This window comes from Passer montanus, unplaced genomic scaffold (genome assembly GCF_014805655.1).
Source record: "Passer montanus isolate IOZ18808 unplaced genomic scaffold, ASM1480565v1 scaffold223, whole genome shotgun sequence".
In the NCBI taxonomy this organism is placed as follows: Eukaryota; Metazoa; Chordata; class Aves; order Passeriformes; family Passeridae; genus Passer; species Passer montanus.
In genome coordinates this window covers 185,602-199,770 of record NW_024366849.1, presented here as the reverse complement: position 1 = coordinate 199,770, position 14,169 = coordinate 185,602, and the positions used below count along the sequence as shown (strand labels likewise).

Below are 14,169 nucleotides of genomic sequence, written 5' to 3'. Positions count from 1 at the left end.
CCCTGGGTCCATGAATGTCCTGGAGAGGAGATGGATCCAATGTCAGGCTGGGAGAGCTGGGAATGTTCCCTGGAGAAGGGAAGGATGCAGGGAGAGCTTCCAGCACATTCCAGGGGCTCCAGGAGAGCTGCAGAGGGACTGGGGACAAGGGACAGGAGCCAGGGAATGGCTGCCAGTGCCAGAGGGCAGCCATGGATGGGATCTTGGCCATGAGGAATTGCTGGCTGGGCTGGAATTGCCAGAGCAGCTGGGGCTGCCCCTGATCCCTGCAGTGCCCAGGGCCAGGCTGGACACTGGGGCTGGACATTGGGACAGTGGGCAGGTGTCCAGGAGTTGGAACTGGATGGGCTTTAAAGTCCCTTTAAAGTCCCTTTCCCAGCCAAACCCTTCTGGTTGTGTGACCCCTCCTCACCTGCTGCAATCCCTAGGGAATGGGGAGCTGAGCCCCTGCTCACTCCCAGCTTTTCCAGGCTCTCCACAGCTCTCAAAGCTGCAAATAAATCACCCAAACAGATGCTGCAATTCACATTTTATTAAGTTAAACAATCAAACCTCTCAGCCTCTACAGAGTTTGACTCTGCTCCAAACAACACCAAGAGTCCAAATCCACAAAAATCCATCGAGATGGTGGGAAAGTACATCCAGTCCTTGCTTTGATTCCTTGGATTTGGAGGATCTCAAACAACTCAAGGCAGTTTTATCCAACAGTTCACCAGGAGGTTTTCATGCAGCACGGAGCAGCCAGGGACTCTGGATCTGTCTCCCACAGCAAAAACCAGGATTTTAGCCAATGCAGTGACACTGCCAAGAGCTCATGGAGCTGGAAAAATCTACTCCCACAGCAGCAGGACCTTATCAGGCTGAAACTGCCAGCCCTGCAATCAGCATGGTGTGGTTTCACACTCAGAGACACAACAAAAGATAAATGTGCTCAGGGATGTTGACTCCTCATCTCCCAAACAGGAAATTAAATGTCATTTATCCTACTTTTTGTCCTTGCACCAGAATTATCCCAAAATCACCAGTGAGTTTTGGGATGTGTTGAAGATTGTCTGCTTCAAAAACAGGGGGAAAAAAACAAATCTAAAAATACACACAGGCCCCACAAGACCATGATAACCAAAGCAGGACCAGGCTCAGCAATGCCAGATGGAAAATCTGGAGAGCAGAATCCCTCCAAAATCACCTCCCAAGTGTCCCACAGGCAGCTCAGGAAAATCAGGGGATTCCCAGGTTGTCCAGAAGCACCAATCTGAGGAAACTCTGCTACTCACTTTCCTGGAAACCTTCACCTTGTTCAGTTCTGATTGCAGGGCCCTGCTGGGTTTTAGGGACCCTGGTGAGGCAGCAGCAGCACATTTTCCTTCAACCACCCTAAAACTTAAAGAAACTCCTAAAAAAACACTGGCAAAGGAGTCATTGGGAAAAAAAAATTCCAGTTTTTCTCCTCCAGCTCACCTTGAAAAAGACACAACCATTCACAAAGTGTCCATGAGCAAGCATGACTGTCACAGCACCAACTGGGCAATAAAAAACATCTTTATTACAAATACTTCTGTTCATTATCATAATTTATTTTTAAAAAACCCAACAAACAACCCTTCCAGGATCTTCCCTCACTTTTGGCAGGTTGCTGAATGTCTTTATCTCTGCTAAAACCACCAAAGTTCGTGCTCACAGATGATTTGTGGCCTGTTCACCCTCACAGCTCCAGGCGTGGCCCAGGAATTCATGGACACCAATTCCTCCAGCTGGACTAAAAACTTGGTGGAACAGTTTCTACTGGTGCCAGCCTTGACTAGGAGTTTTCTCCCTGCCCTACAAAACCAGTTCTATCAGCTCTGTCCTGCCCTGCACCCCGAGTGCTGCCATTCCTGCTCCTAGGAAACACCACCCCAGCTGCCCAGCCTTACCAGGGCTGCTCTTCCCTGCCGACTCCTAAAACCACCAAGGGGCTGCAGTGCTCAGGATTCCCAAAGCCTGCACACTCCTTTACTTCCAGGGCCTGCTCTGGGTGCTGGTCCTGCTGTGGGCGCGGCTGCTCAGGGGTCCCACGGTGCGAGCAGTGCTGGGCAGGCTGGGGTTGCTCCTCAGGGATGAGAGCTTGGAATCGCGGCCTGAAAGACCCCGGCTGAGGCGGCCTGTGGGGAGAACAACCCCAAATCACAAACTGCCTGTCCACGCCTTGCGGCTGCCCCGTCCCTGCATGTGTCCAGCCAGGCGGGATGGGCTTGGAGCAGCCTGGGATAGGGGAGGGTGTCCCTGCCCATGGTGGGATGGATGGGGTTCAAGGTCCCTTCCCAACCGTTCCATGATGAGGCTGAAGCACGTTCTGGTGATGCCTTAGAGTTTTAGCTTTTATATTTTTCAAACCCTGCACTGCATTAGTGTCACAGGTGAGACAGCCATGGTACCTAGAGTGTCACCACACAGCATCAGAAAGCTTCAACCCACACAGAGTGACACCACCCCACCTCAGAAGGCTGCCAGCATCCACCCTTGTTCTCTAGCCCAGCTTTTCATCCCCTCATGCTCACACACTGCCCCTGTGGGCCCTCTGCTCCCTGCTCAGCACCCCTGGGCACTCCATGGCTCATCACCTGCTGCTCACAGCTGTGCCCTGGGGATGGGGCTGGGGCAGCCCCACTGCCAATTACCTCAAACTCTGTCCCTACACCTTCCCAGCCAACCATTCCATGATGAGGTTGAAGCACGTTCTGGTGACGCCTTAGAGTTTTAGCTTTTATATTTTTCAAACCCTGTACTGCATTAGTGCATGACTGAACTCCACATAGAAGGTAATTAAATTCATCTGGCCTTAATGTACCTGAAGATCTTTCATTAAATATATCCCCTTTTATTCTTTTAACTTTGCCTCGATGCCTTGTGAAGGCTGAGCTAGAAGAGAGATTAGACAGAGCTCATCAGCTCTGCTCCATGTGCACATTGCAGTTCATGTCCAACCCCAGTGCAGCCCCTGCACTCCCATCCTGCTTGTTTGAAACATTTCAGATTTTTTTTATTTTTGTTTTTTGCAGGGGGTTTTGGTCTTTTTTATAGGTTGTATTTTTATTTTTTTTTTACTTAGATGCAGCTGGGCAGGGGAGCAGGTCAGATCAACTTACTGGCTAGACTTAAAGGAGTGTTTTTTAGGGAATCTTTTGCTTTTAACTCCTGTGTGTTCTCAGAGGTGTATTTAGGTTTTTAGTGGTTACATTAGGTGTTAATTTTTAAATTTGGGGTTTGATTGGTTTGACCACAATTTTTTTAGAAACTTATTTTTTAGTCAAACCACAACATTTTGCTCTTTGCCTCTGAGAACACAGAGGTGTTTGTGCTCCTGGGCTGGCATTGGGATCATTTGTCCTTGGTGCCCAGCTCAGCAGGAATTGTTTTGTCTCCCTGCTCTGTGCACAGAGCTCCCCATCCCATAATGTGAGCCCAGACCCACACCCCAAAGCAGCTCAGAATGTGAAAAATACAAAACTCAAACCCTGAGCTATCAGCCTGGCCCTGTGTTTCTAGGCAAGCCCAAAAAGGCAGCACTGGACTCTTACTGGCAGTGTCTGAAGGAATCTGCTCCTCGGCCAGGTAATGCCTTAACTTCTGCAGATCCTCTGCAGAAAACCTCCATTTGTTCTCTGCAGGCGTGGGGGGCACCCTGGGGGCTGCTCTCCTCCGGGCAGTTCCTGGGGGAGCTGCCACCTGGCAGGACATGGGCAGCGTGCCGGTGATCAGCCCCTCTGGGATCTTCTGGGCAAGGACCTTGAGGCCTGCAGGGACACAGAGCAGCTGTCACCCCAGCTGGATGGCTCAGGAGGGATTCATGGAGCTGGGGGTCCAAATTTGGGTGGAGAAATGTGGGTGGCAGGAGAGAGGGGGACTCTGCCCCTGTGCCCTGCTCAGGTGGGATCCCACATGGAGTCCAACTCTGGGACAATGGCAGGAGGATGTGGAGGTGATGCAGAAGGGAAGGGTGCAGGGAGAGCTTCCAGCACATGGCAGGGGCTCCAGGAGAGCTGCAGAGGGACTGGGGACAAGGGACAGGAGCCAGGGAATGGCTGCCAGTGCCAGAGGGCAGCCATGGATGGGATGTTGGCCATGAGGAATTGCTGGCTGGGCTGGAATTGCCAGAGCAGCTGGGGCTGCCCCTGATCCCTGCAGTGCCCAAGGAAGGGTTGGAGCAGCCTGGGACAGGGGAGGTGTCCCTGCCCACAGGGACAGGACTGGATGATCCTTCAGTTTCCTTCCAACCCAAACCATCCTGTGATTCCACAACCCAGACCTTTCCCACCTCCAGCTCCCACACGTTGCTCCCCACTCTCCCTTTCCCCAGGAGGCCTGGGGGAGCTCCCCCAGCCCCACCTACCCCCAGATAACATGAAGAGGTTCTCGAAGCCCCTCTCACACATGGTGGTGGCTGCCTGGCTCGCCAAGCGCTCGTCGTTGTCGTACACGATGATGATTTTTCCATGGGCGTTTTTCTGCCACGGGAATTGCTAAGGAGTCACTGCTCAACTTAAGAGGAAACATTTTAGGAAGCAAAAGAGACAAATGGGATTGGGGAGGGAAAGACTCCATACTTGGCTTGCAAGCAGGAATGTTCTCCCTGTGGAATTCTCAGTGGCTGAGGCTTGCCAGACACGGCTTAATTCCCACTGGATCCAGCAGGAGTTGAACACTGGGAATGGCAGCAGCCCCTTTGATTACAGCCTCCCCTCAGAATCAGCAGCCTGGGAATGATCAGCCTAATCCCATTTAATAATCCTGTCTGTCCCCAGTCCCATCAAGGTGCTGACAGGAAGCCAAAGGATTTGATGGATGCATCCCTGGAGCAGCAGCAGGAGAGCAGTGCCCAAGTCTGGCTTGGCCTCCCAGCAGCCAAAATCCTGGGAAATGCCCAATCCAGGCAGCTCCCACTGGAGTCAAGAGGAACCTTGAGGAAGCAGAATCCAGCATCTGATGGGGGCAGTGGAGCTGCACCAGGTAACCCCACCTCCTGTCCCACCCTTTTTGAGATCCCTAACTTTACTTGGATAAGCTCCAATTGATTTTGGGAGCTCCCACCTTCCCATGTAAAGGATACATATTCCAGAATATTATTCGTATAGGGATTCATGGTTCTAGACAACGTTGCAATGGGATAGGAATAAGCTGCAGAAAGAAGACAAAAAGAGGGAAAATCATCCAGAGGCTGAACACCAACAGCCTGGGATACAGCAGCCTTGAGAACCCACGGAGTGTGGGATCAACGTCAGCTCAGGCCCCTCACCCCTCCCAGGAGGGAGGGATGGGCTGGAGAAGCACTGGCAACACCCAGTGATGTCCCAGTGGGCATAAGGAGCAGCAGGGCTGTGCCCAGGGCTGGAATGTGTGCCCAGGGGCCAGGTGGCCCCGTGGCTGCTCACCTCCCACGATGTGGCACTGCTCGTAGGCGTCGCGGTCGCGCACGTCCAGCAGCAGGAACGGGCAGTCAGGGTAGGGCCTCTCCTCCCTGGGCTGCCTCTCCTCCTGCTTTGGAGAGTCCTTCTCCACGTCCAGCTCCCCAACCCCGCTGATCACACTGCCAAGGCAAGGGGAGGAATGCTTCTGTGTCTCTGCAGCACTTCCCAGGCTGGGCAAGAGCTGGGATAAAGCTGCTTCTTCCTAGAATGCCTTCACATGGTGGGTTTGGAATTGTTCTCAATCCCAGCATGGTGTGGGTGGGAAGGGACCTTAAGGATCTCATTCCACCCCAGGCCACGGGCAGGGACACCTCCCACTATCCCAGAGTGCTCCAAGCCCTGTCCAGCCCAGCCTTGGACATCCCAGGGATCCAGGGCCAGCTCCAGCTTCACTGGGAATTCCATTCAGCCCCTGTGCACCATCCCAGCCAGGAATTCCATCCCAATATCCCTGTGTCACTCTGAGGCCATTCCCTGTGTCCTGTCCCTCCATATCCACACAAAACCTCACCATCAGGAATGCACATGACTGAGCTGACCAGAGCACTGTCCACCATCCCAGGCAGGAATTCCTTGGACATCCCAGGGATCCAGGGCCAGCTCCAGCTTCACTGGGAATTCTATTCAGGCCCTGAGCACCATCCCAGGCAGGAATTCCTTGGACATCCCAGGGATCCAGGGGCAGCTCCAGCTTCACTGGGAATTCTATTCAGCCCCTGTGCACCATCCCAGGCAGGAATTCCTTCCCAATATCCCTGTGCCACTCTGAGGCCATTCCCTGTGTCCTGTCCCTCCATATCCATAAAAAACCATCACCAACAGAAATACACATGACTGAGCTGACCAGAGCACTGTCCACCATCCCAGCCAGGAATTCCTTGGACATCCCAGGGATCCAGGGGCAGCTCCAGCTTCACTGGGAATTCTATTCAGCCCCTGAGCACCATCCCAGGCAGGAATTCCTTCCCAATATCCCTGTGCCACTCTGAGGCCATTCCCTCCATATCCATAAAAAACCAACAGGAATGCACATGACTGAGCTGACCAGAGCACTGTTATCCCCAAAACTCTGGAATGTGGTGGCCTGGATGGAATCCCTCAAGCACATTTCCTTGTCAGACCATCATCAGGTGACAACAATGTTGGGCTGCTGTTGGATCCAAACCCATTCCAGCAGGAAATCCTGCCAACCCCCTCCCTCTCACCTACAAACCCAGGCTTTAATGAGAAATACAGGATAAAAGCACTCGGCAGCAATTCAAAACCAGCAGCTGGGCTCAAGCAACCATCAGCTAAGGCAGGAAGAAAGTGGTGTGGATGTGAGGCACCTCTGCAGCGTGGAGCGGAGGGATTCCCCGGCTGCCGAGCTGTTCAGGAACAGGACAGGGCTGGCTGTCCCCTCAGGGCTCCCTTTGCCATTTGTCCCCGCAGCGTCGTCACCTGCAGCACCAGCATCTGGGGAGAGAGGGGAGATAAGGAGCTGCAGGAGGTCAACAAGCAGCTTTTAAGGGCAGTTTCTATTTCTGGCAAGAAAAGTGTCACAGCTTGATCTTCATCCTCTTAACCAGGAGAATTTACCCAGAGCCTCCTTATTGAAAATAATAAAGAGCCAACAGATTTTTTTTTAGGGCTTGAGCTCCCATTTGAAGAAGTCAATAAAGCAGAATTTTTGATGTGGGTTATGTTCCTGCCAGCACAAAGCCTTTCTTACTTGCAAACCCTTCTTTTTTTTAGGAGTGTTTCTACTCCCAGGCCACAGGTGAAGTTTTATTTTTCCATTTCTCCTCCTGATTAAGTGCCAGCTTGTGGCATTTCTCCTCCTGCTGCAGTGCCAGCTTGTGGCAGTCATATTTTCTGGAAAAATCCCTTTGCCCAGGATTCTTCTCCTGGGAAGCTGAGAAGCCTCAGAGAAAAGGGAAAATAATTTTGTGTCATTGCTTCTCCTGTGTTTTGCTGCTTTGGAATGTGGTTGGAGATTGTTTCATGGGTTTTATGTGAATTGTTTTGACTCATTGCAGCGTGGAGCGGAGGGATTCCCCGGCTGCCGAGCTGTTCAGGAACAGGACAGGGCTGGCTGTCCCCTCAGGGCTCCCTTTGCCATTTGTCCCCGCAGCGTCGTCACCTGCAGCACCAGCATCTGGGGAGAGAGGGGAGATAAGGAGCTGCAGGAGGTCAACAAGCAGCTTTTAAGGGCAGTTTCTATTTCTGGCAAGAAAAGTGTCACAGCTTGATCTTCATCCTCTTAACCAGGAGAATTTACCCAGAGCCTCCTTATTGAAAATAATAAAGAGCCAACAGATTTTTTTTTAGGGCTTGAGCTCCCATTTGAAGAAGTCAATAAAGCAGAATTTTTGATGTGGGTTATGTTCCTGCCAGCACAAAGCCTTTCTTACTTGCAAACCCTTCTTTTTTTTAGGAGTGTTTCTACTCCCAGGCCACAGGTGAAGTTTTATTTTTCCATTTCTCCTCCTGATTAAGTGCCAGCTTGTGGCATTTCTCCTCCTGCTGCAGTGCCAGCTTGTGGCAGTCATATTTTCTGGAAAAATCCCTTTGCCCAGGATTCTTCTCCTGGGAAGCTGAGAAGCCTCAGAGAAAAGGGAAAACAATTTTGTGTCATTGCTTCTCCTGTGTTTTGCTGCTTTGGAATGTGGTTGGAGATTGTTTCATGGGTTTTATGTGAATTGTTTTGACTCACTGGCCAATTATGGCCAAGCTGTGTTGAGGGTGTGGAGAGAGTCACGAGTTTTCATAATTATCTTTTAGCCTTCTGTCTGTATTCTTTAGTATAGTTTAGTACAACATTCTTTAATATAATATACTATGTTAAAATAATAAATTAGCCTTCTAAGAACACAGAATCAGATTCACAATTTCTTCCTTAGTCTAAAAACCCCACAAATATGACAGCAGCCCTGGCAGTGAGCCCCAGCTCTCCCCTCTGTCCCTGCCACCAGGGCTGTCACCTTGCAGCTTGTGCAGCTCCTCGTTGGGCACTTCCAGGCTTTCATTGGACAGGGAGGCGACCTGCAGAACCTGCAGGGCACAAAAAACAGGCAGACACTGATCCCCACACCCACAGCAGGAGCAGCTCAAGGGAAAAATCCAGAAAAAAAAAAATCCCCAGTCTGTAGAATGCCACTCTTCACATCTCTGAGTTTAACCTTCCCTTTCCTTCTCTCCTGAGAAGACAATTTGGGTTTTTTTTCCTAGTTTGAAGCAGTTTTATTGAACCAGCACTCCCCAGATCTTGATTTCCTGATCAATTTTTCATTTTTTAAATATGATGATTCACTGCTTTTAAATAAAATAATGCACAGAAAGCTTTGCAGTCCCAACTCTCACCTTCTGCAGTTAAACCTGGGGTCAGGGAGGGCTGCAGACACAAAATTCAGATTTTGGTGCTGTTTTACACAGCCTTTTTCTTTTGCAAGATGCTTGAAAATCCTTTTAAGTTAATGGACAAATCAAATAAGGAATACATTTCAAAGATGGGGTCACCACAAACTTTAATCTGTAATTAAAGGCATTTGGCCACTGTGGAAATGAATTTTAGTTTTTATTAAAGGCAGGAAGAAGCCAAGACAGGATAATTACAACTACAGCTAAAAAATTACAGAGGAATTTTTATTCCAAGGAAAAATGCTGCTCCTAAAAGATTTTGGAGGCAGAGAGGGATCTGTACTTACCAACTGAGCAAAAGTTGTCACCTTCAGCCTCTTGAACAGCTCGTCCTTTTTGTACCTGTAATCTACAGAAACAAACAAAGGTAATTTTTCAGTCCACTCCCAGTTTTTTAGACACCAGGCCACGGCTTAATCCCAGCTTTTCTCTGAGATTCTTCTGAGCCAGGCAGGAATTCAGGGCAGGTTTGTGCTGAAGGGTAAGAGCAGCAAACCTGGAGACTTTGTGAAATGGCACTTAAAAAGAAAGGGTTTAATTAATACCAGTTATAAAGAGAGGGTTTAATTAATCCCAGATATGAAAAGAGGTTTTAATTAATACCAGTAATAAAGAGAGATCTTGTCCAAATACAAAGTGGAAGAGGCAGATGTTGCTGCTTTTAGACTCAGATATGAAGTGATGTTTTCCATGGTGCTGGGGCAGGAAGCAGTTCAGGAATTCCCTTTTCCCTGCTGTTCTTTGGAGCCCACTGGAAGCACAAAGCTCCTTAAACCAAAAGATTAATTTAATTTTTAATTTGTGTAAATTACAGCAGTATCAGAGCATGGGTGTCTTTGCAAATACCAAGCTGAACACGCAGGTTTCATCTTAACAATTCAAAAATTCAAGATTTTGTACTTCATTATCTGGCAATTAAATTCTGATTTCTCCCCTTGGCTGACATGGATGTCTCCAGAAACCAGGAAGAGATAACTGAGACAAGAAACTGGACTAATTGAGTCTTCTTAATGGGTAATTAATACAAGAAACTGGCCTAATTGAATCTTAATCCTGAAGACAGAGCTTAAAGAGGAAGAAAACTGAGCAGGGCTGCTGGCAAAGATCCAGAGCCAAGGTGGGAGCCTGATCCTGCAGAGGAAGGGAAAAACCTCCTGGAGGGAAACAAAAGGGCTGGGGAGGAGGCAAGAGAAGCCAGGATGGGTATCAATAGGAACATCTTGATATGGGATGAGCTGTCCTGGGAAGCAAGGGGAGCTCTGTCCTTTGGGAAATGCAGGGCTGGGAAGGAGCTGCTCCCTCTGCAGCTGCAGCTCCCAGGGATAACAATGGAGCTCAGGATCTTGGGCAAATCCACTCCCTAAATCCTCTAAAACCATCTGCTGAATGCTCCATCAGCTTAGGGGGATGAGGGAGAAGGGGGAAGGGTTCCCAGGGACATTCCTGCAGGCACCACACTAAAAAATTCCTGTGGGATTTGCTTAGGGAAATTCTCCAGCTGAGTTGTGCTTAGAGAGCCATGGGAATGCTGGAGGCTGAGATCCTTTCCCAACACATTCCCAAATTCAACACCCTACTCCAAATCATTTGTATTTTTGCAAAAAAAAAAAAAAAAAAAGCACCTCTTTGCTCCTCATAAATTGTCCTAGGAAAAAAGGAGCCCTTCCAAAATATCCAGTGCACATCCAAACCATGGGGCTGGAGCACAGGAGGGGCAGAAAATGGATAGGAGGGTGAGGAGGTGCAGAAACTGAATTTCAGGATGTCGATGAACTGGGAAATGAGCCTCGTGGTTCTTGCAAAACCAACCTCAACTGAGGTTGCTAAATCTTCCTTTAACTCAAAAAATCCCCCAGCAACAATTATCTCCTGTAATTATTTCCCGTTTCATCTGCTCCAGGATTAAAATTGCCCAGCAAAGGCCAAAAAAGAGCCTTTCTGTCATGGCAAATAAACTTCATTTAGAAGGACAAATGAAAGCAGCAAAGCTCGGGAAGTGCTGCATGGATAAAAACGAAGCTGACAAAGGATGCAGCTCCTGGATGGCTCCTTCCCACCTCAAACAAGGACTTTTCACCCCAAAAAAAGCCTCTCTGCCCTAGATCTTGCCTTTGCCACCCCAAAAGCCTTCCCAGAGAGCTCACAAGTGCTGCCTCCAGCTCCAAAAGCAACCCCACGTACCCGGCCCGGTCCTGGCGGATGCGTTGGAATTTTCTGACATGCTTCTGCCTGGAATGATTCTGTTTTCCAAGGATGGGCTCCTCAGGGCTTTTGGAGAGGAGGGAAACAGCAGCAGAGGGAAGGAAGAGACCTCCTGTGTGTGCTGAAGCCCGTCAGTGCTCCAAAGGAGGGGTGGTGGAGGGTGCAGCCCTGTGGGTTTTGACGGCGCGGGTTTGAGTCTCTCGGGTTACACAAGGGACAGAGAGGTGCCTGTGCTGGGGTTTGGGGCTGCATCCAAAGGGTGTCATCTGTCCCTGAGAAACCCAGGGGGAGAGCTTCCTCCGCTCCCCGCCAACACAACGTGGCCATTCAGCCACAGAAAGCTCCTCCCTGGCCTCCAAAAGGAAAAGAGAGGGGAATAAAAGAGAGAAAAGAACGGCGTGGAACAGATCCGCGGCGAGATTGGACGCGCACAAAAACCAAGATTTCCAACAGAAGTGAGAAGCAAGGCAGTGCCCAGCGCTGAAATCTCAGTGCACAGAGCACTCTGGAAGGCTCAAGGTCATGCCTTTGTCCCTGTCACCCCCAAAGAGCTGCAGTGTTTGGAAAAAAACCAGCCCAAAGCCAGGAACAAAGGCGCGCTTTGCACACGTGAATTCCCCCGAGCTCCCCGTGGGGCTGAGAACCAAACCTGGCGTTTCAAACCCAAACCAAGGCAGCTTTCAGCTCAGTTCAGGGCTGCTTTCACCCCCACTAATGCAGCTTTGAGGCTCCAGAGCTTGCCTGGCTCTTTAGGGGAGAATAATCTGGGAATAAAGTCATAAATGACTGGTTTTATTGGGAGAAATTATTTGAAAATCTTGGTTTTGGTGTGAAAATAAAAATAAATTAGGTTTTCATTAGTCTGAACAACGCTCCTCCCTGGCCTCCAAAAGGAAAAGAGAGGGGAATAAAAGAACGGCGTGGAACAGATCCGCGGCGAGATTGGACGCGCACAAAAACCAAGATTTCCAACAGAAGTGAGAAGCAAGGCAGTGCCCAGCGCTGAAACCTCAGTGCACAGAGCACTCTGGAAGGCTCAAGGTCATCCCTTTGTCCCTGTCACCCCCAAAGAGCTGCAGTGTTTGGAAAAAAACCAGCCCAAAGCCAGGAACAAAGGCGCGCTTTGCACACGTGAATTCCCCCGAGCTCCCCGTGGGGCTGAGAACCAAACCTGGCGTTTCAAACCCAAACCAAGGCAGCTTTCAGCTCAGTTCAGGGCTGCTTTCACCCCCACTAATGCAGCTTTGAGGCTCCAGAGCTTGCCTGGCTCTTTAGGGGAGAATAATCTGGGAATAAAGTCATAAATGACTGGTTTTATTGGGAGAAATTATTTGAAAATCTTGGTTTTGGTGGGAAAATAAAAATAAATTAGGCCCTCATTAGTCTGAACAAGATAAAGTCTTCAAAATACCAATGTTTAGTGCTGGTGAAATCAATGGAAACACAAGGAATGAGCTTGGTTTTTTCCTGTCTTGGAGTGTTTAGGCAGAAATTTAAATTATATAAAGATAAAAGAGCTCAAGTTGTGACCTAAAAGTGAAATAAAAGTGCCAGAAATGATCCATAAATCTTCCCAGATCAGTCTAGCCTGGATTTCTTAGCTCAGAGAGCTTCCAGTAACAAAATCCAATAACAAAGAGGGATCTGGAGGATTCCTGCTTGGATTTTTAAATTGAATCTGTGGAGATTCCCAAGGAAAAGCTCCTGGAATTCATCTCCTGCTCTTGGAGTTTTGAACCAACCCATTTTTAACCCGTCCTGCTCCTCCCCAGGTACTCACTTCTTTTGATCTCTTCCAATTTTTCCATGTATTTTGACAAACTATTTCCTGTAACAACAACAAAAAAATCAATTTATTACAATTATTTATTTTCTTCAGGCTTAAATTTTAATTGCTTTGAAGGGAACAGCTTCAGTTTGTTGCAGATCCTCCTTCCCAGGGGCAATAAAAGGCACAAAAATGCCAGGATCTTCCTCTTTTCTCTCAAGGAGAGGAGAATTAAACAGAAAAATCCAAGGATTTGCTGCTCCTTTCCCAGCATTTTGGTGAGGATGCCACAAGATAATGTTGCTGGATAAAATTCAGCTGCTTTAAGAACAAAAAAACCCACAAAGACACCCCAAATAATGATGTTGGCTCACAGACTTGATAAGGTAAAGGAAAAGTCCATGGACAGAAATTCCAGGTCCAGTAATTTCTATGGGAAGCAGCAAAACAGAGCCTGACCCATTTTAAATTTATTTAACATCCAAATTATTCTTTAAAAAACAAGAGGAGAAAAAAAATAAACAAGTTTTAAGGCAATAAAGGCTTCAAAGGTGTGCTCATCTACACACAGAGCATTTAATGTCAATTTTCAGGGGGGGTTCATGGCAGTGTCTGAAGATAAATGTACATAAATACATAAAAATATTTATAAATTGTGTACAAATTGGGATTGTTTTAATTTCAGCTTTGAAGGGAAATGGTAAAAAGGAAATTTTAATAACTTTTATAATAGTAAATAGGAATTTTTTATAATATTTGGAATATTTGCTGAGACAAACCATAGCCACAATAAAGATTCTGCAGTGTTGGGGTGAATTAGCTCCGGGCAGAAGTAATTAAGACACTAATTAAGACATTAATTATATTTTTCTGTCATCCAACCCCAGTTTGGGGTGGTTTTACCCCACAGCATTTCACTTACCAGTATCCAGACGAGTTTTTATGTGTTGATACTTGGGATTCGAGGGGATGCGCCGGGTCAGGAGCTGTTTTAAAACGGAAAAGACAAGCCAAAATTTAAAAAATAAAATTAAAAAAGGAAGAAAAATGAGCAGAAAGCGCGATTTGAAGGGGTTTAAGAGACAGAAAAAGGAGTGAGAAATTCCCGAATGCCCACACCAGTACTAAATTTAAATCCCCGCCGGTTTAAATTCAAATTTAAAAGCCACGAAAGGAGAATTTCTCCGGTTTTCTCCCGTCGCGGCTCCGGGGGCCGCCCGAACCAGCCCGGCTGCCCCGTCCCGTGCTCCCCCGGAGGGTGCTGCGAAGGAAAGGCCCCTCAGGGCACCTGGGGGTCGCCGAAGCCGCCCCGAGCCGACATCTCCCCTCACGGCCGCCGCCCGCTCCGCCCGTCCC

At 48.5% G+C, this 14,169-nt stretch overlaps 1 protein-coding gene across 1 annotated transcript; it reads right to left on the bottom strand.

Annotated features, from left to right (window-relative positions):
- Positions 1-514: 514 nt before the first annotated feature.
- CEP41 (centrosomal protein 41) lies at positions 515-14,169 on the bottom strand. The gene is made up of 11 exons (XM_039710106.1): positions 14,102-14,169; positions 13,736-13,799; positions 12,826-12,873; positions 9,131-9,192; positions 8,408-8,477; positions 6,773-6,899; positions 5,409-5,563; positions 5,087-5,154; positions 4,370-4,484; positions 3,558-3,773; positions 515-2,141 (listed from the first exon to the last, which is right to left on the bottom strand). The coding sequence occupies exons 1-11, from the start codon at positions 14,132-14,134 to the stop codon at positions 1,993-1,995; spliced, it is 1,107 nt and encodes a 368-aa protein (XP_039566040.1). The 5' UTR covers positions 14,135-14,169; the 3' UTR covers positions 515-1,992.

Bases quoted from the DNA above. Each gene is read 5' to 3' on its own strand.
- CEP41 (XM_039710106.1), bottom strand. From the start codon at position 14,134: ATGTCGGCTCGGGGCGGCTTCGGCGACCCCCAG. The intron at 9,193-12,825 runs GTGAGTACCTGG...TTGTTTCTGTAG, and splicing joins ATTGGAAGAGATCAAAAGAA to ATTACAGGTACAAAAAGGAC. The intron at 8,478-9,130 runs GTAAGTACAGAT...TGTGCCCTGCAG, and splicing joins TGACAACTTTTGCTCAGTTG to GTTCTGCAGGTCGCCTCCCT.